This window comes from Vigna umbellata, chromosome 5, assembly GCF_029865625.1.
Source record: "Vigna umbellata cultivar VRB3 chromosome 5, Vumbellata_1.0, whole genome shotgun sequence".
In the NCBI taxonomy this organism is placed as follows: Eukaryota; Viridiplantae; Streptophyta; class Magnoliopsida; order Fabales; family Fabaceae; genus Vigna; species Vigna umbellata.
In genome coordinates this window covers 27,858,216-27,884,443 of record NC_142169.1, presented here as the reverse complement: position 1 = coordinate 27,884,443, position 26,228 = coordinate 27,858,216, and the positions used below count along the sequence as shown (strand labels likewise).

Genomic DNA, 26,228 nt, shown 5'->3' with positions numbered 1-26,228 from the left:
TTGATTGGAAAAAAAAGAACCATGAAGATAGAAACATCTCAAGGAACCAAAGTGTTAAAAGCAGTACCTCGAGGAGAACTATTACTTGCGTCTCTTTGCGGTATGTCGAGAGAGAATTAAGGTTCAACAAAGAGGGAACTTACAGGAAACTAACTGAAGGCATTAGCGAAAGTTTTGAAGTGTTATGAGGGTGTCAATCAAGAACCGATTAATGTAAGACTTTATTGTTAAGAAGTGAACTTTAAGCCTAACTCAACCTTACAAAACCGGCTTGTAAGATGAGGTTTTTTACACTCACTTATATACCATAAATTGGTCTTATCTTTGGTCGAGACTTCCAATACACTCCCTTCATGGTGAGGTATATATATCTCGAGTGTGGGACTAGACATTAATGGGTGGTCTGATAGCGATCCGATAACGGGTGGAATATGTCCAACAACACAAATCTTGCTAGGATAGACTCTAACTTGGCTCTGATACCATGTTAAGAAGTGGACTTTAAGCCTAACTCAACCTTACAAAACTAGCTTGTAAGATGAGGTTTGCATCCACTTATATTCCATAAATTGACCTTATCTCTAATCGATGTGGGATTTCCAACCCTTATCATCACAAAAATGAGATTGAAAGGCAGGTTCGTGAGTTGATGGAGAATGGGAACATTCTGTACAGTCAGAGTGCATATTCAATCTTGGTGATATTGATGAAGAAGAAGAACAACTAATGGAGAATGTGTGTGGATTACAAAGCCTTGAATAAAGCTACAATCCTTGATAAATTTCCTATACCAGTTATTGAAGAATTATTGGATGAGCTACATAGGGCAAAGCACTTCTCTAAGCTGAATTTGAAACTTGGGTATCACCAGGTGTGTATGAAAGTTGATGATATTCCCAAAATTGCACTTAGAACCAATGAAGGACATTATGAATATCTCGTATTGCCCATTGGGCTAATGAATGCTCCTTCTACTTTCAATCCCTATTGAATGAAGTGTTTAGATCTTTTTTGTGAAACAAAGTATTGGTATTGTTTGATGACGTACTCATATAGCAAGGGATGGGAGGAATATAGGCAACATTTGACTACTGTTTTGGGAATACTGAGGCAACATCAATTATTTGCTAATAAAGAGAAATGAAAGTTTGGATTGGATAGTGTTGAATATCTTGGGCATTTGATTTCAATTGAAGGGGTATAAGTCGATCTATCCAAAATTAGTAGTGTGCTTGATTGGCCTGTACCAAAAAATGTGAAAGGAGCGTGTGGGTTCTTAGGCCTCACAGGGTACTATTGAAAGTTTATCAAAGATTATTGCAAAGCCCCTCACGGAATTAACAAAGAAAGATGGTTTCTTGTGGATTGGAAGTGCCTAAAGAGCATTTGAAGAGTAGAAGAAAAAAAATTATAGTTGCATTGATATTAAGGCTACCAGATTTTGAGAAAGGAGCGTGTGGGTTCCTAGACTGGAATCGGAGCCATTCTAATGTAAAATTGCCAACCAGTGGCTTACTATAGCAAAGTCTTGGGGTCAAGAAACTTATCTAAGTCTGCATATGAGAAGGAATTAATGGAAGTGGCTCTAGCTATCCAACATTGGAGGCCTTACTTGTTAGGAGGACATTTAAGGTATTTTTCGATCAAAAAAGCTTGAAGCAACTATTTTATAGCAAAGGATAACTATTGGGGATCAATAAAATTGGGTGGCTAATATATTAAGGTACAATTTTGAGATTATTTATGAACCAGGACCAGAGAACAAAGGTGCATATGCTTTCTCGAGGAGAAAAGAAGGATGGGAATTGAATAGTATGATTTATGTTCCTGTTTGGTTGGATTATCAGGCTTTAATAGCTGTGGTGCATGACGATATTAAATGGAAAAAAATAATCAGAGAGTCACAAAGGGGAACAAAAGCGTTATCTTGGATTTACGTGCAAGCAAGGAGTGCTATTATTGCTTAAAAGTCCTCATGGATTCCTAAGTTATTAGAGGAGTTCCATGCAACCCCACAAGCAGGGTACTTAGGGTTTTATAGAACCTATAGGCATGTGGTGGCCAACTTATATTTGAGGGGAATGAAACATGATGTATTGAAGTTTGTTTGATCTTGTGACACATGCCAACGCCAAAAATATATGGTGACATCTCTCGGAGGATTGTTGCATCCACTTCCAATTCCAGAAAGAATTTGGGAGGACATTAGGTTTGATTTCATAACTGACTTACCTAGGTCAAGAGGGTTTGAAGCCATTATGATAGTTGTGGACAGATTAACAAAGTACAACCATTTTGTGCCTCTAAAACACCCTTATAGAGATAGGGGGATAGCATAAATTTTTGTAAGAGAGGTGGTGAGATTCCATGGCCTTCCAAATTCTATTGTAAGTGATAGGGATTCAATATTTATGAGTGGGTTTTGGAAAGAATTTTTCAGGATGCAAGGAACGATATTGCCAATGAGTACCCCTGGTCAAATGGCCAAACTGAGGTAATTAATTGATGTCTGGAAACATACTTACGTTGTTTCATAACTGACCAACCAAAAGGGTGGGCTTTATGGCTTCCTTGGGCACAATATTGGTTGAACACGACATATCATGATTCAATAGGTACTACCCCATTCGGAGTGGTGTACGGACGGACGTAAGCCTCCCCTAATTGGGCAGAGTGTTCCGGGGGAAGTAAGAGTGGAAGCAGTGTAGAGGGAGTTAGTGGATTGAGATGAGGCTCTAAAGCAACCAATGAATCACTTGTTGAGAGCTCAAGACAGAATGAAGGCACAAGCTGATAAAAACCAAACAGATAGCAACTTTGATATAGGAGAATGCCCAAAATTGAGTGCTAGGTATTGTGGTCCTTTTGAAATTCTGGAAAGGATAGGTGAGGTTGCTTATTGTTTAAAGTTGCCTCCATCTTCAAGGATACATCGTGTGTTTCATGTGTCCCTTCTCAAGAAAGCGGTGCAGAACTAGAAGACATTGGAAGAATTACCCACTGGTTTAGAGGATGAGGGTGTGCTGAAATAATTGAACCTATGTCTGTTCTAGCTTCCCACAGTGTTATGAAGAAGGGAGAAATGAATCAATGGCTCATCTGTTGGAAGGGGAAGACGGCAGAGGAGGCTACGTGGGAAGATGAAGTTTCAATTTATGAGAAATAGAGAAGATTGGGAGAGAATATCCCCTTGTGTTAAATACACACATAGGGTTATCTATTTATAATAAAAGAAATATGGGCTAAGCCCAAAATACAAATGAGAAAATAATAACTAACTAACTAAATGACACTTATATGTGACAATCAACTTCAATGTGTTTGGTTCTCTCATGGAAGACAGGGTTAGAGCTAATATGGAGAGCTGCTTGATTATCACATATAAGTGTCATGTGAGTGACATCTCCAAATTTCAATTCACTAAGCAATTGTTTAAGCCACACAAGCTCGCAAGTAGCTGATGCCATAGCTCTATATTCTGCTTCTGCACTGGACCTTGCCACAACACTTTGCTTCTTACTTTTCCAAGATATCAGGTTGCTACCAATAGAGACACAATACCCAGAAGTAGACCTCCTATCAGAAGGGGAACCAGCCCAATCAGCATCTGAATAACAAACAATTTTTGTATCTTTGTTAGGGCCATATAACAAACCTTTTCCAGGTGATCTTTTAATATACTTCAGTATGCGAACAACTGCATCCCAATGGTCTTCACATGGGGAGTTTAGAAATTGACTCACCACACTAACTGCGAAGGAAATGTCAGGACGCGTAACAGTAAGATAGTTTAATTTACCAACTAGTCTTCTGTACCGTTCAGGATCTGAGAAAGGCTCCCCCTGATTTGGTAGGAGTTTGATGTTAGGGTCCATAGGTGTCTCAACAGATTTACAATTCATTAACCCTGTTTCTTCCAAGATGTCTAACGCATACTTCCTCTGAGATATGACAATACCATCATTTGATTGTGCTACTTCAATACCCAAAAAGTACCTGAGTTTGCCAAGATCTTTGGTTTGAAAATGATGACAAAGGTGTTGTTTCATCTGAGAGATGCCAAGATAGTCGCTTCCTGTGAGAACAATATCATCGACATACACTATTAAGTAGATACATCCAGCACTCGAGTGGCGATAGAACACTGAATGATCCGCTTCACTGCGAGACATACCAAATTGTTGAACAACACCACTGAATTTACCAAACCAGGCCCGAGGAGACTGTTTTAGGCCATATAAGGATTTGCGAAGACGACATACCAATCCAGATGACTCCCCCTGAGCAACAAAGCCAGGCGGTTGCTCCATATAAATTTCTTCATGCAAATCACCATTGAGGAAAGCATTTTTGACATCAAGTTGGTAAAGAGGCCATTGTCGAAGAGCGGCCATGGCAATGAAGAGGCGAACAGAGGTCATTTTTGCCACTGGAGAAAAAGTGTCACCATAATCCAAACCAAAAATCTGTGTGTAGCCTTTGGCAACCAATCGAGCTTTCAGACGATCAATCGTGCCATCAGGACCAACCTTGATAGCATACACCCACCTGCAACCAACAACAGACTTTCCAGATGGTAATTGGACCAGCTCCCAAGTTCCATTTTCCTGTAAAGCACTTAATTCATCCAGCATAGCTTGACGCCAACCAGGATGAGTTAAGGCATCACTCACAGATTTGGGAATTGACACAGAAGAAATTGATGAGAGACAAGTATAAAAAGATGGAGATAATCTGTGGTAATTAAGAACAGTATAATGGGGAGAAGGGTTACGGGTAGAGCGTATACCTTTACGGAGGGCAATAGGCAAGTCAGACTCAGTTGCTGGAGCCGGAGGAGACACATGAGGCGGCACCGGAAGTGAGTCATGAGGGAGACGATTACGGCGACTATAAACCTGAAGGGGTGGAGGTGAAGGATGATCCTGTGGTGAATGAGAGTCTAAAGAAGGAAAAGACAAAATGGGTGGAGCATCACCAGGAGGATCACATATAAGAGGAATATCAACAGTAGCAGGGAGAGGTACAGAACTAGAAGATAGATGTGAAAAGTAAAAAGAAGACTCATCAAAAGTGACATCAGCAGAGATAAAATGACGATTGAGGGAAGGGGAAAAACACTTATAGCCCTTTTGTGACCGTGGAAATCCTAAGAAGACACATTTGTGAGACCTAGGAGATAACTTATCAAGACCAGGACTAAAATCATGAACAAAACATGTAGACCCAAAAACTCGAAGAGGTAATGGATGCAGAGGATCTTGAGGAAATAAGATAGAATGAGGGATTTTGTTATCTAGGACGGAAGATGGCATGCGGTTGATAAGATAACATGCTGTGAGAACTGCATCACCCCAAAAACGTGAGGGTACTTGACCATGAATAAGAAGTGTACGAGTTGTTTCAATAAGGTGTCTATTCTTGCGCTCAGCCACCCCATTTTGTTGAGGGGTATAAGCACATGAGGTTTGGTGAAGAATGCCATGAGAAGCCATAAACTGTTTAAACGGTTGAGAAAGGTATTCACGGCCATTATCACTACGTAAATTTCGAATAGAAACCCCAAACTGTGTTTTTATTTCATTGAAAAAAGATTGAAAAATAGAAAACAACTCAGAACGATTCTTCATTAAAAACAACCAAGTACATCTGGAATAGTCATCAATAAAGGTAACAAAATACTGAAAACCTAAAATGGACTTAACACGACTAGGTCCCCAAATGTCAGAATGAACCAATGAAAAAGGAGACGACGCCCGTTGTGAGACACTACGAGGAAAGGAACTACGAGTATGCTTCCCTAACTGACAAGACTCACACGACAAACTTGATAATGTGGACAACCTCGGGACAAGTTGTTGTAGTTTGGCAAGACTGGGATGACCGAACTGAGCATGAAGAAGGGATGGTGACTCCATGACAACGCCAACATGTGGAGAAGGGCGGAGATGATAAAGGCCATGAGACTCACATCCTGTGCCAATCATGTGTTTCGAACTCCGGTCCTGCAACCAAACAGAATCTTTAGTAAATGAAATAACACAATTAAGAGTACGAGTTAAACGACTAATGGACAATAAGTTGAAGGGAGACCCAGGGACATAAAGTACATGATCAATGGATATGGATGGAAAAATATTAATAGTACCAATACCATGAGATGAGACTCTAGACCCATCAGCCATTGTTACTGAGGGTAAATTATTCGGACATGACAAGGAAGAAAACAAGGACTTGTTACCAGTGATATGATCGGTGGCGCCTGAGTCAAGGACCCAAGGTCCGAGGGAGTGAGTTAGACCAACAAAAGGTGTACCTGTACGTGCAACAGATGCAGAGGTAGTGGAACCAGAGTGCTGATGATCCTCATACCATTTGAGAAATTCGTTGAAGATTGCAGGTTTGTCTACGATATTAGATGAAGTAGGATGGTCTGCAGACGGTGATCGGGGAGGTGGATCAGAATTTGCCATTGCTACAGGTCGAGGAGGACGTCCATGGAGAGCATAACATCTATCAATTTTGTGGCCTAACTTGCCACAATGGTCACATTTGAGACGTCCTTTACTTGGCTTGCGAGACCGACTTCGATCATCACGTTGAGTAGCCATAACAGAGGAATCATCAGTATGAGGGGATGTCTCAATGACGGGTTTGCTCGGTATACGCAAAAGAGCAGAACAAGTAGAAGTAAAGTTGGGTATAACAGGAGAACCCAAAATCTGATCACGGACATGAGAAACATCATCAGAGAGTCCGTATAATGCCAGCAACATGAAGAACTTTGATCGTTGTTCCAATTCTTCAGCAGGAGTGGAAGCAGGGGGTAATATATCATTAAAGTCATGAAGAAGGGCATGAATTTTACCCAAATATTCTGCCATAGGACCAGGATTGCGCGGACCGATAACAGTTAATAGGTCCTGACAAACACCATAAAGACGCTGAGTGTCATTTGTGTATAACAACTTCGCTTGTGCCCATACTTCTGAACATGTTTCATAGGATCGAAACATTTGTTTCAGTGAGGAGTGAATGGTGGACTTTATAACAATGCATAACTGAGCATCAATTTTCATCCAGCGGGAAGTGTCTATGGGAGCAGTAGTCACATTTTGAGTAAGATGATCTAAGTACCCTTGACTCTTCAACCAAAGTTTGATGTCGGACGCCCATGTTGCATAATTTGTGCCATCTAACTTGTCAATGGACAAGTGTACATTCACATAATTGGTATATATTGAAGGATCAGAAGATGAGCCACCAACAGAGGTGTTTGAAGACGCCATAGAGAAGGAGAAACCCTAAAAATCCAAAGTACTCCGATTGACGCAACGACCACAGATCCAGAAAGAGGGCGAGGAGGCGATCACGGCGGTGCTGATCGGCGGCGGAAAGCTCCGGCGACGCGCCGGCACGCGCGGCGGCAGCGGCGGCAGCGGCGACTCTTGCGGCGGCGCGTGGAGGCGCGTGGGAGGTCCGTTCGCCGCGATCTTCGTACGACGGTGGTCGCCCGGCCGAGGCGATTCCGATGGTGTGGTCGCCGGTCGATTCTGGAACTCCGGCGGCGGCGGCGGCGGCGGCGACGGCGGCAGTGATGGGTGCCGGAGACCGTGGAGTTGACTGGAACTATTCCTGTGCTCTAGATACCATATGAGAAATAGAGAAGATTGGGAGAGAATATCCCCTTGTGTTAAATACACACATAGGGTTATCTATTTATAATAAAAGAAATATGGGCTAAGCCCAAAATACAAATGAGAAAATAATAACTAACTAACTAAAAGATATAATATATCTAACACAATTAGAAGTCAATTTCCAAAACTGAGTCTTGAGGACAAGACAATTCTTCAAGTGGAGGGTATTGACGAGGCCTGGAAAATGAGTGGGCTTCCTCAGTCTCTAGCCCACGAAGGTACCAAGACACGGTGGGGAAAAGTATAGGTGAGAAAGAAGAATCCAAGGGCTGAGTTGGCAGGTAGTTAGAGGAGAGAGAAATCAGGAAGGGAATAGAGAGATTCTATTTGTATTCAGTTTTTGTTGAACGGTGGGGGAGGATGGGATTTTGGTTAAGAGTGGAGAGGAACCGTTTTATGTTGCTCTAGAGAGGAGCGTAGCTCTGGGTGGGATTTGTTATCCTTCTATTTCCTGTTTTTGTTATCAGAATAATATACATCAGTGTTCATTTCCTTCCTTTCATTTTCTTCTAAGCTTTTAAGGGGTGGTTCTGTATCATTTTACACGACAGCTATGTATGTCCATAGTCAAATGGTAGGGATGGTAAAGTGTTATATTGTAAAATTGTTATTTTCACTTGTTTGAGATTGTTGCTTCCTGGTGCTATTTGAGATTGTCGCATCAGATAAATCACCACAAGTCAAGTTGGAAAACACATGTAGTTGGATATTCGAGTAATTTATGATTAGAATTAAACCTATGATGGAGACGATACTTCTGATTCAAAAATCAAAATCTCGACTTTTATTATCCCACTGACTGCCTTTATGAAACATGTCCTAAATTTATGCTAAAAGTATGTTTCTACAATGAGCAGTTTGTTTGACACTGCAGGAGACAAAAACTTTCATTGTCGAATTGTCAGTGTTGCCGTTTGGAGATTCACCAGGACTTTATAACCAATATTTGAGTTATGTGAACAAGCTTCGCATGTGTTGGTACAAAGGCCAAAATGCTCTTATTGTAGATGATCAAATTGACCAGGTCAATTTTTTCTCCTTATACTCTAGTTTTGTTGTTATATAGTGACTTCATGTCTTAGCTGTTCGAATTCATCTTTATTAAATGAAATTGATCGTGTTTGTAGTACTTCATTTAAATAACATGAATCCAAAAAGCTATGTGAGTCAGTCTTTTAGGGTCTGTTTTAGTTGAGAAAATGTTTTCTATTTTCACAAGTAATTGTAAAAAGGCTACCCTGTTTTATATTTGTATAAGAAATGATGAAAACAATGATTTTGTCAAGAAAATGGAAACACAAGGAACAAACATCTGTGGAAGATAAGGACATGTGATCTGTAGTTTGCATACAATTTAGTATGCTTCCTAGGGTTTGAAGATATTCTGTATGATATGTGCACAAATATAGGATATTAAAATGGACAAGCACAATCCAGAGGGAGAGGGGAGGAAAAAAAATTCATATTCACTCATCAACCAAACATGATGGCTATTATTGCTTTGGTGCATGCTTATGGTGAAAATTGTTACAGAAAATTGCAATGTTGATGAGAAGACCTTTTATAAGTATAATATTGCATTTGTTTTCAAAATGTCTAAGAAGTGTGTAGGTTGCAATAACATTATTATGCATATTATTAGAATGCCTGATTTTCATTGTTAAACTACATTTGCAGGAGCGCATTATAAAAGTGATTTTGTTTGTATTATCTTTGAATTGCAATAGCAAGAGGCCTTTTCTCATCATCTCAACTTCTACTGCCCTCTCTGTATGGGAAGCAGAGTTCTTACATTTGGCACCATCTGCCAATCTCGTAGTTTACAAGGGAAATAGAGATGTACGGAGTGGCATCAGGGCATTAGAGTTTTACAGTGAAGAAAATGGTATATTATTTCAAATACTGTTGTCATCTTCTGATATTGTTGTTGAGGTATTTTCTTATATCTGAAGTTTCATCTGATAAGTGACTTCAGAAACAATTTTGAATTCTATAAGAAGTTTGAAAGTAAAAACTACTAATTTTCTTTTTGTGCTCATTATTTTTGAATTTGATATACAGGACTTACATGAACTAAGATGCATTCCATGGAAAGCGATAATAATTGATGAATGCCAGCAATCCAGAATTTCAGGACACTTGGACCATATCAAGATTTTAAACACTGAAATGAAGCTCCTTCTTGTTAGTGGACAAATAAAGGTAAATTGATAGAGCGCCCATAATTCCAGAAAGATCCAAGATAGGTTCTTGGGATGATGTTATTGAGGATTTTCTTATACTGTCGATGTCACAGGGATACAACACCAGCTGTTTCAAACAGACAGGTCTTTTGAGAGGACCTAAACTCTCCCACCCGTTTTTCTCTTAAACTCCAACAAAATGAAACTAACAACAACACACATACTACTTATAATAGTTTGTTTTACAAGGTTACAACCGTAGGAGGTTATGCTTTCTGCTTCTAATCAGCTTGTTAACACAGCTCGGCAACACACCGATATAATATTAACTCACTGTAGGAGGTTATAACCGCCTCCTTTATTTATTTCTCCTAGTATAGAATTCGCCATTGAACCTATCAATATCCTGCCCTTGAAGTTTCACCTTTTTCTCAAGGTGAAAGTCTAGAAATTCTATGGTGATGACTTCTACAGATTCCCAGCTATTTTCACTCTTGAGAAGTTGTTGCCATTTTGGTAAGACTTCCATTTCACCAGCTCCATTTTTACTTGTTATGACGTAGACTTTAAATCTAACTCAATCTCACAAAACCGGTTTGTAAGGTGAGGTTTGCACCCACTTATATATTATAAATTGGTCTTATCAATAGTCGATGCGAGACTTCCAACACACTTCCCTCACGTCGAGGTATATACATCTCGAGCGTGAGACTAGACATTAATGGGTGGTCCGATAATGACCCGATAGTGGGTGGAACAATATGTCCAACAAACAACAAATATAGCTAGAATAGGTTCTAACCTGACTTTGATCCCATGTTAAGAAGTGAACTTTAACCTAACTCAACCCCACAAGTCTAGCTTGTAAGGTGAGGTTTGCACCTACTTATATATTATAAATTGGCCTTATCTCTAGTCGATGTGGGACTTCCAACATTACTTATCCAACAACTTTTCTGGAGTAACTTCCAACATATATTTTTCAGATAGCATAGGGGTAAAGGTTAAGGGGAGGGCACTGAACTCATGGCTGGTTTGAGTAAAGACACGTAAAAGATAGGCTGGATGCGATTGTGTTCTGGTAGGAGTAATTTCTAAGCAACCTTCCCAACTTGTTCCACTACTTGATAAGGTCCATAATAGCGTGGACTTAATTTTTCATTTGGTTTTCGTGCTAGGGATTTAAATCTATATTGAATCCTTAAGAAAACCCTCCTATGTTTGTTAGCTTGAAGCTTATTTATCTCTTGGGCTTTGTGCATTCTCTTTCAACTTTTTCAATATGTCATCCCTTGCTGCCTGCATTTGATTAACACTTTCCACCTTGGATGGGTTGTTGTGCCTTTCAAAATGAGAGGAGGATCACATCCATATAAAGCCTTGAATGGTGTCATATGGGAACTGGCGCTGTAGTTGGTGTTGAATCAAAACTTAGCCCAAGGTAGCCAAGTGGGCCACTGTTTTAGTTGAGTGTCTATCATGCACCTTAAATAGGTTCTGAGACAACGATTCATAGCCTCCGTTTGGCCATTTGATTGTGAGTGATAAGCCATGCTGTACTTCAGTTTAGTGCCTGCTTGTTTGAAAATCTGCTTCCAAAATTGGCTCAGAAAAACCCTGTCTCTATCTGAAGCAATGGATGAAGGAAATCCATCTGACAACTTCCTTTACAAAAAGTTGAGCCACCTCCATTGTTGAATAAGGATGAGATAAAGCAAAAAAAATGAGGGTACTTCGTGAGTCTGTCCACCACCTCAAAAAAGACCTCCAATAAAATCCATTGAGATGTCTAACTAGACCTGTTACATACCTGAGTTTGGGTCGTAACCAGTAGGCTGACTCACACACTCGCACAGATAAGGAACACTGGAAATTTACTGAATATACAGCTGTTATTGAATAGAAAATACTGCACCAAAGATAACAACCAATAACTGGGAGCAGGATCTCCGTCAGTTACCTGAGAGCATAACCTCTCTTACAAATCTCACACATAAAACATATCTTTAACCCTAGACTCTAACTTTATTTATACTAATCACTCTCTCACGAAAAGGTAAAGAATCATAGTAATTATGCCTATTTATTAAGATTATTGGGTAAGAATATCTTCACCCTTATTTACTATATTTAATTTATATTTAATAATATCCTGATATAAGCCCTTAAATTCTAATAAATTTCCCGCCCATCCTAATTGCTGTGTCAGTGGGGAGGAGCATCCTAACTGACACAGCAGTTAGGATGGGCGGGAAATTTATTAGAATTTAAGGTCGTATCTCAGGATATTATTAAATATAAATTAAATATAGTAAATAAGGGTGAAGATATTCTTACCCAATAATCTTAATAAATAGGCATAATTACTATGATTCTTTACCTTTTCGGGAGAGAGTGATTAGTATAAATAAAGTTAGAGTCTAGGGTTAAAGATATGTTTTATGTGTGAGATTTGTAAGAGAGGTTATGCTCTCAGGTAATTGACGGAGATCCTGCTCCCGGTTATTGGTTGTTATCTTTGGTGCAGTATTTTCTATTCAATAACAGCAGTATATTCAGTAAATTTCCAGTGTTTCAGTGTTCCTTATCTGTGCGAGTGTGTGAGTGACCTGTGTTGGAATTGGTAGGGGTTGCAATAACCCAGCAGGGGCCAAGGTCTCTGTTTTATTTCTCTGACAGACTTCACACTGCATAACAAAAGTTTTGATGTCTTTCCTCATGCCCTCCCAGTATAGAACACCCGTCGACTCACTTAATAGTATGAAAATAGTTACTATGTCCTTCCATAGGTGTTTTATGCAACTCCTTAATAATTGTAGGAATTCTGGAAGAATTACTTGACAATACTAATTTATCTTGGTAGTACAGTCTTCCTTTTCTAATATCAAAGAGGATGGGCAGTAGGATCTACCAACAAATGTGTCGTGATACCACTCAATTCGATATCTTTTCTCATCTCTTCTTCCCAACCTTCTCATTCTTGGGGCTTCAAAATAGAGATGCTGCTAAAATAAGCACAGATCCGGATGATGCATCAACCACAATGTTCTTCTTTGCTAGGTCTATATCAGATTTCAAAATCAAATCCAATCAATTTAGATGCCCATTTGAATTGCTCTTCTGTCAAAAGTTTATGCTCAATCAAAAATTTCAAACTTTTTTGATCTGTTACAATCATGAAATGTGCCCCCAACAAATTATGCTTCCATTCATGCAATGCCCACCCAACGAACATCAATTCCCTTTCATAAACTAATTTGTTTTGGGCTCGTTTTGACAAAGCTTGACTCCAAAAGGCTAAGGGCCTACCATCTTGAAGGAGAACAACACCCAATCCCTTGCTTGAGGCATCCTTCTCAACCACAAAGGGCATGGAAAAATCTGCAATAGCCAAGGTTGGTAAACGTGACACTACGTCCTTTAAGATAGTAAAAGCTTGTCGAGCCTCCTCAGTCCATTGCAATGCATCCTTCCCCAATAGTTGTGTGATGGACTTCTTTAATCAAGAAGTCAATAACACGTATGATTCACACAGAACAAACTCAAACATAATGAATAGCCTCGTCTTATTCAATGAATTGAAGAATAGAATTGTATCGAAAACACTCAAGGAAGCCAAACCTCCCTCTACTGGACTAAGTTCCAGTAAACTCAACAAACAAAGAATTAAGAATGAATCCCGCCCTTTACAACTAACTCTTTATTTATACTCCCCTATACCTCTAACTAACTGCTAACTGAACTCTCTGCTTCCCGCCTTTATTCTTTCTTACATATACTTTTAATCCTCTATCATTGCGTCAAAGGTTTGGCAATTTTTCCATAATCTTGCACAAACCTCTTGTAATAACCTGTGAGGCCTAAAAATTCATGTAAGGCAGTGACATCTTTTGCAGTTGGCCACTTTCACATGGCTTCTATCTTCTTAGGGTCAACTGACACCCCTGCACTTCTTTTTGTTGACCTATAAGTGATGCTCACATAGGTGATGTAAAACTTAGGATAAATGCTGAAGGTGCAGCTCCAATGACGAATTGTAGACCAAAATGTCGTCAAAGAATACTGGGACAAATTTTCGTAGTAAAGGCCTTAGAAAATCATTCATTAAGGATTGAAAAGTAGCTGGAGCATTTGTACGCTCTTAAGGCATGACAAGGAACTCATAGTGACCTTCATGAGTCCTAGAAGCTGTTTTCTCAGTGTCTCCTTCCTTCATTCTAATATGGTGGTAGCCAAATTTAAGGTCCAACTTAGAGAAGATGGTGGCACTAGTTAACTCGTCCCATAACTCCTCAATAATTGGAATTGGAAATTTATTGGGGATGGTCAACTTATTTAAGACCTTATAGTCCACACAAAATCTCCACCCACCATCCTTTTTCCCTACTAAGATTATGTGGCTTGAATATGGGCTCATGCTTGGACGAATGATGGCAGTTTTTGACATTTCAGCAATCAATTTCTCTATTTCATTTTTCTGTTGGTGAGAATATTTGTAAGGTCTAAAGTTGGGAATTGAAGATCCTTCCAAAAGATGAATGGTGTGATCATGATGCCTTTTTGGTGGTAGCCCTTCTAAATTCTGGAAAATTTCCTTATAGGAATCTAACACTTGATTCTCTTCAATTGGTATTGTTAGATATTAAGATGTGTGTTTTTGTTATTTGGGCTTAGTCTATTCTGTATTAGGGCATTGGCCCATATCTTACAATATAAATAAACTACCCTATGTGTATGCTAAACACACAAGGGATATTTTCTCCCAATCTTCTCTATTTCTCATATGGTATCTAGAGCACAGGAATAGTTCCAGTCAACTCCACGGTCTCCGGCACCTATCACTGTCGCCGTCGTCACCGCCGCCGCCGTCGCAGCCGCCGTCGCCGCCGCCGCCGCCGTCGCCGCCGCCGCCGCCGGAGTTCCAGAATCGACCGGCGACCACACCATCGGGATCGTCTCGGCCGGGCGACCACCGTCGCACGAAGATCGCGGCGATCGGAGCACCCACGCGCCGCCACGCGCCGCCGCAAGATTCGCCGCTGCCGCCGCGCGTGCCGGCGCGTCGCCGGAGCTTTCCGCCGCCGATCAGCACCGCCGTGATCGCCTCCTCGCCCTCTTTCCGGATCTGTGGTCGTTGCGTCAATCAGCACTTTGAATTTTTAGGGTTTCCCTCTCTATGGCGTCTTCCTCGTCTACAAACACCTCTTGGTGGCTCATCTTCTGATCCTCAATATATACCAATTATGTGAATGTACACTTGTCCATTGACAAGTTAGATGGCACAAATTATGCAACATGGGCGTCCGACATCAAACTTTGGTTGAAGAGTCAGGGGTACTTAGATCATCTTACTCAAAATGTGACTATTGCTCCCATAGATGACACTTCCCGCTGGATGAAAATTGATGCTCAGTTATGTATTGTTATAAAGTCCACCATTCACTCCTCACTGAAACAAATGTTTCGATCCTATGAAACATGTTCAGAAGTATGGGCACAAGCGAAGTTGTTATACACCAATGACACTCAGCGTCTTTATGGTGTTTGTCAGGACCTATTAACTGTTATTGGTCCGCGCAATCCTGGTCCCATGGCAGATATTTGGGTAAAATTCATGCCCTTCTTCATGACTTTAATGATATATTACCTCCTGCTTCCACTCCTGCTGAAGAATTGGAACAACGATCAAAGTTCTTCATGTTGTTGGCATTATACGGACTCTCTGATGATGTTTCTCATGTCCGTGATCAGATTTTGGGTTCTCCTGTCATACCCAACTTTACTTCTACTTGTTCTGCTCTTTTGCGTATACCGAGCAAACCCGTCACTGAGACATCCCATACTGATGATTCCTCTGTTATGGCTGCTCAACGTGATGATCGAAGTCGGTCTCGCAAGCCAAGTAAAGGACGTCCAAAATGTGACCATTGTGGCAAGTTAGGCCACAAGATTGATAGATGTTATGCTCTCCATGGACGTCCTCCTCGACCTGTAGCAATGGCAAATTCTGATCCACCTCCCCGATCACCGTCTGCAGACCATCCTACTTCATCTAATACCGTAGACAAACCTGCATCTTCAACGAATTTCTCAGATGGTATGAGGATCATCAGCACTCTGGTTCCACTACATCTGCATCTGTTGCACGTACAGGTACACCTTTTGTTGGTCTAACTCACTCTCTCGGACCTTGGGTCCTTGACTCAGGCGCCACGATCATCACTGGTAACAAGTCTTGTTTTCTTCCTTGTCATGTCCGATAATTTACCCTCAGTAACAATGGCTGATGGGTCTAGAGTCTCATCTCATGGTATTGGTACTGTTAATATTTTTCCATCCATATCCATTGATCATGTACTTTATGTCCCTGGGTCTCCCTTCAACTTATTGTCCATTAGTCGTTTAACTCGTACTCTTAATTGTGTTATTTCATTTACTAAAGATTCTGTTTGGTTGCAGGACCGGAGTTCGAAACACATGATTGGCACAGGATGTGAGTCTCATGGCCTTTATCATCTCGCCCTTCTCCACATGTTGGCGTAGTCATGGAGTCACCATCCCTTCTTCATGCTCAGTTCGGTCATCCTAGTCTTGCCAAACTACAACAACTTGTCCCGAGGTTGTCCACATTATCAAGTTTGTCGTGTGAGTCTTGTCAGTTAGGGAAGCATACTCGTAGTTCCTTTCCTCGTAGTGTCTCACAACGGGCGTCGTCTCCTTTTCATTGGTTCATTCTGACATTTGGGGACCTAGTCGTGTTAAGTCCATTTTAGGTTTTCAGTATTTTGTTACCTTTATTGATGACTATTCCAGATGTACTTGGTTGTTTTTAATGAAGAATCGTTCTGAGTTGTTTTCTATTTTCAATCTTTTTTCAATGAAATAAAAACACAGTTTGGGGTTTCTATTCGAAATTTACGTAGTGATAATGGCCGTGAATACCTTTCTCAACGTTTAAACAGTTTATGGCTTCTCATGGCATTCTTCACCAAACCTCATGTGCTTATACCCCTCAACAAAATGGGGTGGCTGAGCGCAAGAATAGACACCTTATTGAAACAACTCGTACACTTCTATTCATGGTCAAGTACCCTCACGTTTTTGGGGTGATGCAGTTCTCACAGCATGTTATCTTATCAACCGCATGCCATCTTCCGTCCTAGATAACAAAATCCCTCATTCTATCTTATTTCCTCAAGACCCTCTGCATCCATTACCTCTTCGAGTTTTTGGGTCTACATGTTTTGTTCATGATTTTAGTCCTGGTCTTGATAAGTTATCTCCTAGGTCTCACAAATGTGTCTTCTTAGGATTTCCACGGTCACAAAAGGGCTATAAGTGTTTTTCCCCTTCCTCAATCGTCATTTTATCTCTGCTGATGTCACTTTTGATGAGTCTTCTTTTTACTTTTCACATCTATCTTCTAGTTCTGTACCTCTCCCTGTTACTGTTGATATTCCTCTTATCTGTGATCCTCCTGGTGATGCTCCACCCTTTTGTCTTCTCCTTCTTTAGACTCTCATTCACCACAGGATCATCCTTCACCACCCCTTCAGGTTTATAGTCGCCGTAATGCCTCCCTCATGACTCACTTCCGGTGCCGCCTCATGTGTCTCCTCCGGCTCCAGCAACTGAGTCTGACTTGCCTATTGCCCTCCGTAAAGGTATACGCTCTACCCGTAACCCTTCCCCCCATTATACTGTTCTTAATTACCACAGATTATCTCCATCTTTTTATACTTGTCTCTCATCCATTTCTTCTGTGTCAATTCCCAAATCTGGGTGATGCCTTAACTCATCCTGGTTGGCGTCAAGCTATGATGGATGAATTAAGTGCTTTACAGGAAAGTGGAACTTGGGAGCTTGTCCAATTACCATCTGGAAAGTCTGTTGTTGGTTGCAGGTGGGTGTATGCTATCAAGGTTGGTCCTGATGGCAATTGATCGTCTGAAAGCTCGACTGGTTGCCAAAGGCTACACACAGATTTTTGGTTTGGATTATGGTGATACTTTTTCTCCAGTGGCAAAAATGACCTCTGTTCGCCTATTCATTGCCATGGCCGCTCTTCGACAATGGCCTCTTTACCAACTTGATGTCAAAAATGCTTTCCTCAATGGTGATTTGCATGAAGAAATTTATATGGAGCAACCGCCTGGCTTTGTTGCTCAGGGGGAGTCATCTGGATTGGTATGTCGTCTTCGCAAATCCTTATATGGCCTAAAACAGTCTCCTCGGGCCTGGTTTGGTAAATTCAGTTGTGTTGTTCAACAATTTGGTATGTCTCGCAGTGAAGCGGATCATTCAGTGTTCTATCGCCACTCGAGTGCTGGATGTATCTACTTAATAGTGTATGTCGATGATATTGTTCTCACAGGAAGCGACTATCTTGGCATCTCTCAGATGAAACAACACCTTTGTCATCATTTTCAAACCAAAGATCTTGGCAAACTCGGTATTTTTTGGGTATTGAAGTAGCACAATCCAATGATGGTATTGTCATATCTCAGAGGAAGTATGCGTTAGACATCTTGGAGGAAACAGGGTTAATGAACTGTAAATCTGTTGAGACACCTATGGACCCTAACATCAAACTCCTACCAAATCAGGGGGAGCCTTTCTCAGATCCTGAACGGTACAGAAGACTAGTTGGTAAATTAAACTATCTTACTGTTACGCGTCCTGACATTTCCTTCGCAGTTAGTGTGGTGAGTCAATTTCTAAACTCCCCATGTGAAGACCATTGGGATGCAGTTGTTCGCATACTGAAGTATATTAAAAGATCACCTGGAAAAGGTTTGCTATATGGCCCTAACAACGATACAAAAATCGTTTGTTATTCAGATGCTGATTGGGCTGGTTCCCCTTCTGATAGGAGGTCTACTTCTGGATATTGTGTCTCTATTGGTAGCAACCTGATATCTTGGAAAAGTAAGAAGCAAAGTGTTGTGGCAAGGTCCAGTGCAGAAGCAGAATATAGAGCTATGGCATCAGCTACTTGCGAGCTTGTGTGGCTTAAACAATTGCTTAGTGAATTGAAATTTGGAGATGTCACTCACATGATACTTATATGTGATAATCAAGCTGCTCTCCATATTAGCTCTAACCCTGTCTTCCATGAGAGAACCAAACACATTGAAGTTGATTGTCATTTCATTCGAGAAAAAATCATATCCGGAGATATCAAGACTGAGTTTGTTAACTCAAGCAACCAGTTGGCAGACATATTCACTAAGTCCTTACGAGGACCTAGAATTGATTATCTTTGTAACAAGCTTGGAACATATGATTTATATGCTCCAGCTTGAGGGGGAGTGTTATGTTAAGATGTGTGTTTTGTTATTTGGGCTTAGTCTATTCTGTATTAGGGCATTGGCCCATATCTTACAATAAATAAACTACCCTATGTGTATGCTAAACACACAAGGGATATTTTCTCCCAATTTCTCTATTTCTCATAGGTATTAACGCTGATCCTTTTTCCGAATTCCCATTAATTGCTTCAACTAAATAACCCGTGTCTCCTTGATGTAATTCGGTGATCAATCTTTTGAAAGAAATAGCAGTGGTAGACAGAGTTGGATCTCCTACCACTGTTACTTGATTATTGCCTCCACAAATAGTGAGGTTTAGTTTGCTAAAGTCAACTTTCACCTCTCCCAGACTAGCTAGCCATTCAAGGCTGAAAACCACATCAGCCCCTCCTATGTCAAAGATGAAGAAAACTTGACAAATTTTCAAACCTTCAATTTCCAACACTAAATCTGTGCCTTTTCCTTGACATTTCAACTTCCTCCCATTACATACTTCCACCACATATGTAGGGGTATTTATATAAGTCATCTCACACCTTTTCATCAAATCTTTGGATATAAAATTATTGGAAGTCCCGCAATCTATCATCACAATAATATGTTTGTTACGATCTAAGGTAGGGGTAATAATAAGGGTTGGAAAGTATATGAGCAGAGAGAATATTTAGTATAAGTTAATTAGAGTAAATAAATATAGTATAAGTTAATTAGAGTAAATAAATATATATTTAGGGAAATATTCAATATAAGATATTTATAATTAAGGATATGTGCTAGGATAATATACGGAGAGATATTTATATTAAATATTAAATATAGGAATATTTATATTAAATATTAAATATAGGGATATTTATATTAAATAGGCTTAATACCCTCTTTCGTCCCCACTTTCGTTGGATAATGTCAATTCAGTCCTCATTTTTAAAAGTGTTTGGAATATGTCTATAGTTAGTAAAATTTGCGTCTAATTTGTCCCTTCCGTTAAGTATAATCAAACGGAGTTAGTGTGTTGATGATCTGGCACCATATATTGATGACGTGTCAATTTTGTGGGTGCTGACGTGTTACTTTCTTTCAGAATTGGGTCTTCTTCTTTTTGTTTGTCTTATTCTTCTTTAATAATTCATTCCCCAATTTTCCCATCTCACACAACCGAGCTCTATGTATGTATAATCAACCTCAAAAACATCAAATTCATGCACAACAGAGGTTTCATTCTCATTCTCATCTTAAATCAAAAGATCTTATATCATCAAATCATCAACAGCTTCCAAAAAAAAGAAAGAATCAATTAATCTGATCACACCTCGCCGTACAAGCTGGATCAAAGACGCAATTATTAACGCAATTGAATTCTTCAAAATCAACAGCTCAACCGTTAGTCTCACTGGACAAAACCCAAACCCTCCTCCTCAAAAGCCTAAGGTTCCCTTTAGCTCAAACAAGAAAAGTAGCGTCTTTATGAAAAGCCGAGAAGCCATACTAGGAGCAGTTGCAGGTGTCCTTTTGCTCTCTTCTATTCTTGTTTTCTTCCTCTTCAAATACAAAAAGAATATCGCCCTTGAAAGTGGTTCCAGCAAAAAAGGCGGAACTTCTCGCGGGGGTGGCTCATCGTCACTGCCAACCAACCTCTGCCGCTACTTCTCCATAGCAGAAATCAGAGCCGCCACCGATAACTTCAACGAACAATTGATGGTTGGAGTGGGAGGCTTCGGGAACGTGTACAAAGGCTACGTAGATGAGGGTTCAGTACCTGTTGCAATTCATTAGGGGTTCTCTTTTGATATTTGATTTTTTAGAGTTGGGATGCAGAGTTTCGTTTCGCTCTGTTTTTGGGAAAATTCTTGATTTTTCTGATTTCGATTTGGGTTGAGGTTCTTCCATCTTGCTGATCAGTGGCGAGAAGTACAGTTTGATTTCCTGTTCTTGCGTTCGTGTTTGCGGAGTTGCAGATTGTTATCTGAAGTGTTTCTATGCACGTTTTAGGGTTATTTGTTTTGCGATGTCTGATCTGTAGTGACGATGCTGGTTGGACCAGTGGAGCGACGAGGGTGGTCTTGGCGTGGACGACGAGGTTGAAGGCGTCACCGGAAAGGGAGAGGCGGATGTTACCAAACAATAAATTGACACGTCATCAATATCTGGTGTCACATCATTAACACACTAACTCCGTTGATTACACTTAACGGAAGGGACAAATTAGATATAAATTTTACTAACTGTAGACATATTTCAAACACTTTTAAAAATGAGGACTGAATTGACATTATCCAATGAAAGTGGGGACGAAAGAGGGTATTAAGCCTATTAAATATATTCTAGAGAAATATTTAATAAGAGATGGGCGGGAAATAATTAGTATAAATAAAGTTAGAGTCTAGGGTTAAAGACATGTTTTTGATTATTGAGTTTTGTGACAGACATTATTGTCTTGTGAGGGAGGTTATGCTTCTAAAGTAATTGAAGGAGGTTATGCTCCCAATTATTGTTTACCCTTGTTTATTTAGATATTACCATCAATAAAAGAGATTCATTCGTTATCATTCGTTTATTGTTCTATTACGTGTGTGAGAGTGTGAAAGGGTGTATTTGGCTAGTTGACGTACTCAGGTATGTAACAATTGGTCCGACCTGCCGGATCGTCAAGGGAGGAAATTGCCGGACCCTAATAGAGACGAGTGAAAGACATCATGGAGGAAAGAATGAATGCAGTTGAAGGGAAACTGGAGAGCATGGGGCAGAGACTAAAGAACATGGAGTTGTCCCTAAGGAGGTTGAAGGCAGAGTTTAGTGGAATACGCCATGAAGTCCAAGCTCCAAACGGGAAGGAACTGCTGGAACCGAACGATAGTGGACTAACAGATCCGTGAGCGAACTGCCAGAACCGAACGATAGCAGACTGCTGGATCTGAACGTGAAAGAACGGACGGAACCTACAGAGAGTGGATTTACCGAGCCGAACGGGAGGAGACGGCCAGAACGGAACGTGAGAAAACTACCTGAACCAAACGGTCTAGTATTGGAAGGAAGAATGAAGGCTTTGGAAGGAAGGGCAGATGGAAGAATCAATACCCTGGAGAGAACAATGGAGTCTGTGAAGAGATGGGCCGACAAAAAGAACAGGGGGTTTGTAGTGTTGGGTACACCGGCAGAAGGAAGAGAGCGACGTGAAGTACTGAAAGACATTGAGAACCATTCCCTCAAGGCTTATGATTCAGGAGAAGTGGTAACCAGAATGCTGGACAAAGAATGGAAGACATTAGAGAAGGTTTTACCACTACCCGAACCTCCAGACATGAATTGATGAGGAGCCATGAGATCAAGCTACCCGTTTCCAACCTTGAGGACAAGGTTGTTTTGCAGCGGGGTGTAATGCTACGACTTAAGGTAGGGGTAATAATAAGGGTTGGAAAGTATATGAGCAGAGAGAATACTTAGTATAAGTTAATTAAAGTAAATAAATATAGTATAAGTTAATTAGAGTAAATAAATATATATTTAGGGAAATATTCAATATAAGATATTTATAATTAAGGATATATGCTAGGATAGTATATGGAGAGATATTTATATTAAATATAGGGATATTTATTAAATATTAAATATAAGGATATTTATATTAAATGCAGATATATTCTAGAGGAATATTTAATAAGAGATGGGCGGGAAATAATTAATATAAATAAGGTTAGAGTCTAGGGTTAAGGACATGCTTTTGATTATTGAGTTTTGTGACAGACATTATTGTCTTGTGAGGGAGGTTATGCTCTCAAAGTAATTGAAGGAGGTTATGCTTCCAATTATTGTTTACCCTTGTTTATTCAGATATTACCATCAATAAAAGAGATTCATTCATCCAATATCATTCGTTTATTATTCTATTACGTGTGTGAGAGTGTGAAAGGGTGTATTTGGCTAGTTGACGTACTCAGGTACGTAACAATGTTCCTGCCTAATGCATCCCCAAACCTTCCATGACTTCTTGGTGGTCATACCAACTAATGTGAACATAGACAGCTGCATTGATTTCCCTTCTTCCCCTTGAATCTTTCGATCTGGCACTTCCTCCACCCATCCTTCTTGTTCTTCTGCTGCTGTTTCTGTAACCAGAAACATGTGAAATTGCTTGTTGCGGCAAATGTGATTTGGGTTATATTTCTCATCACATCTAAAACATAACCCTTTTTTTATTTTGTCTTGCATTTCTTCATCCATCAATCGTTGAAAAGTTGACCCTCTATTTCACTATGAACCCTGATTTCTTCCCCCTGAATTGTTTATTCCTCCTATTTCGTCTTTCCCCTTTTCTCTTGCAGGCATTTGAGAATTTCCCTCTCTTGCAAAACTTCTAGTCAGCCAATTGGATTTGGATACTGTCACAACCTTAGTTTGCATAAAACTTTTTCCTCTAGATAAAACTTTAATTTTATCTTCCACCATTTGGGTTGTCATCTTCAGGTCAGCCAGTTTTGAGGGTTTATACAGCTTGACTTCAGGCTTGATCTCATCCTGTAACCCGTTCAAGAATATCCCAATCAGATAATCTTGATCAATTCCTTTTAACAAACCCACATATTGCTCAAATTGTACCACAATCTTCGATGTTTCCTGTTTGTTTTGATGCCAACAACACTTTGAAGGGATATCTCAACATATTTGGTTGAAACCGTTGCACTACTGTTGTCTTGAAAGATTCCCAAGTGAGATATGGGTTGCAAGATTCCCACCATTGATAGCAGTTCAGAGCCTTCCCTTCCAAAGCCACCATCACTGCTTGCATTTTTTCAATTTCCGAGACTTCTTGCAGACAAAAATATCTGTCCAATCTATTGGTCCAGCCAAAGGCATCTTCTGCAAATATTGGGATGTCAAGTTTACGCCACCTTGAACATCCTTGCATCCTCCAGTCTTGCTCCTTTTCTCCAGATTTATGGGTTGAAAACTCATTTTGATTTGACCCAGACATTGCATGTTATCTTTTCCATCGCCCCTGATAACCCACTGATTAAATTTTCTATTCTGCTCCTTATCCGCTTTTTCTCTATCATGCGCTAATTCTTGAAAACAAGCATTCCAAGGTTTCTAATCTTGAATCATTCTGGTGTTAATCATAAGCACCAATGTTGCCACCATAGGGCCAATAAGGTAGCTCTGAATACAAGTTGATAGAACACCCAAAATTACAAAAAGATCCAAGATAGGTTCTTGGGATCATGTTATTGAGGATTTTGTTATACTGCTAATGTGGCAGGGATACAGCACCGTATGTTTCAAATGGTCTTTCGAGAGGACCTAAACTGTCCCACCCTTTTTGCTCCTAAACTCCAAAAGACTGAAACTAACAACAGCCTACACAGACTAATAATAGTCTGTTTTACAAGGTTACAACTGTAAGAGGTTATGCTTTTTGCTTCTGATCAGCTTGGCAACAAAGCTCCGCAATACACCAATAGAATATTAACACGCCGTAGGAGGTTATAGCTGCCTTCTTTATTTATAGAATTTGCCACTGAACCTATCATAAACTAATTATGTTTGATATTTAAATTTTCCACCCTATTAACTTTTATGTGATGTATTTTCAGGAAGATCGATATGATTATATCAAACTGCTTTCATTCCTCAAGTCTGCACATCATGGACCAAGTATTGCTCGAATGGAAACTTCTTTCAGTGCTAGCATTTCCAATTTGAAGAGCCAATTGGAAAAATATGTTGTATTTAAATGCAAATCTGGCTCTACTAGGTTTGTAGAGTATTGGGTTCCTGCCTGCCTTTCTCATTTGCAGCTTGAACAGTATTGTTCAATGCTGCTTTCAAACTTAATTTTGTTATGCTCAGGCCAGAAGTCCGACACACTTGGTGCGCTCCATGAGCTTATTATCTCAACAAGGAAGGTAGAAACGAAAAGAAACACAATTTCAAATAAGCTAAAATCTCATGTATCACATTTATTTTCCATTAGCTTGTAGTTCCAACATTCCTTTCTTCATATTACTTCAAGTTTTATAAAAGCTATATCACTAAATGCATTGTTAATGCAACAATGCGATCATAGTTACATATATGAATTGATTTTATAGTGCTGTGACCACCCTTATCTCCTGGAGCCGGCACTGCATAATTCTGTTGCTAAGGGTCTACCTGTTGAAGAACATCTAGATATTGGCATAAAAGCAAGCGGAAAACTGCTACTTCTTGAAAAAATTCTTTTGGAAGCAAAAAGTCGTGGGTTAAGGGTGTTAATATTGTTCCAGGTAGTCATCTATTCAAATTTATTGTTTGTTCATCATTTGAAATATTATTGTGAGTTCATTGACTTGTTATATTGACAAAGCTCTTGTTAGGATATAATGTGTGCAGAATAAAAGGAAATAGATTAGGAATTAGTTGTTAGTTGGTTAGGGGGGCCTTTATAAGAAGGTAGGGAGGTCTTGTGTGAGGGGACTTTTTCCAATTTGTTAGGCTTCTTTAGTCAAGAAGTCTAACTATCACTCAAAACAGCACACACTCACTCACCAGATTACTGGGAACAGAACTGTATTATTATTGTAACCAAAGAATACAAGAATAGGAGGGCAATCCCTTCTCCAAGAGTTTCCCCTTCACAAAGAGCCAAAGCTCAAACTACAAGATTATCCAAAAAGTCCCCTCACACAAGACCTCCCTGCCTTCTTATAAAGGCCCCCCTAACCAACTAACAACTAATTCCTAATCTATTTCCTTTTATTCTGCACACATTATATCCTAACAGCTCTAGTGCTGATTTCTTGATTGTAATATCGTGCATGTTACCTTGATGATATGATACTCATCTACATACTAATATTTTGCTTATAGTGCAAAATTATGGGATGATCTGATAATACAGATATTGCTTGCTATTGCGTTGTTGTTTTAATCAGTTAATGTAGGAGGTCATATTATTATCATTATTATCATCATCACCATCATCTTAATATCATATACTTATTCTCTACATTTTAACTTATATAGTACTTTTTATTTTTTATTTTTTCATTATTGTTTAT

General features: G+C 39.8%; 1 protein-coding gene across 5 annotated transcripts in view; it reads left to right on the top strand.

Annotated features, from left to right (window-relative positions):
* LOC124834569 (uncharacterized) overlaps window positions 1–26,228 on the top strand; it is a 52,629-nt gene that overhangs the window by 9,005 nt on the left and 17,396 nt on the right. For all 5 annotated transcript variants that reach the window (XM_088116763.1, XM_088116764.1, XM_088116762.1 and 2 more), the window contains exons 8-12: window positions 8,575–8,724; window positions 9,378–9,632; window positions 9,762–9,902; window positions 24,783–25,094; window positions 25,281–25,454. In XM_088116763.1, the coding sequence (XP_087972889.1) occupies window positions 8,575–8,724; window positions 9,378–9,632; window positions 9,762–9,902; window positions 24,783–25,094; window positions 25,281–25,454 (1,032 nt within the window). The remainder of the gene's footprint in view (window positions 1–8,574; window positions 8,725–9,377; window positions 9,633–9,761; window positions 9,903–24,782; window positions 25,095–25,280; window positions 25,455–26,228) is intronic.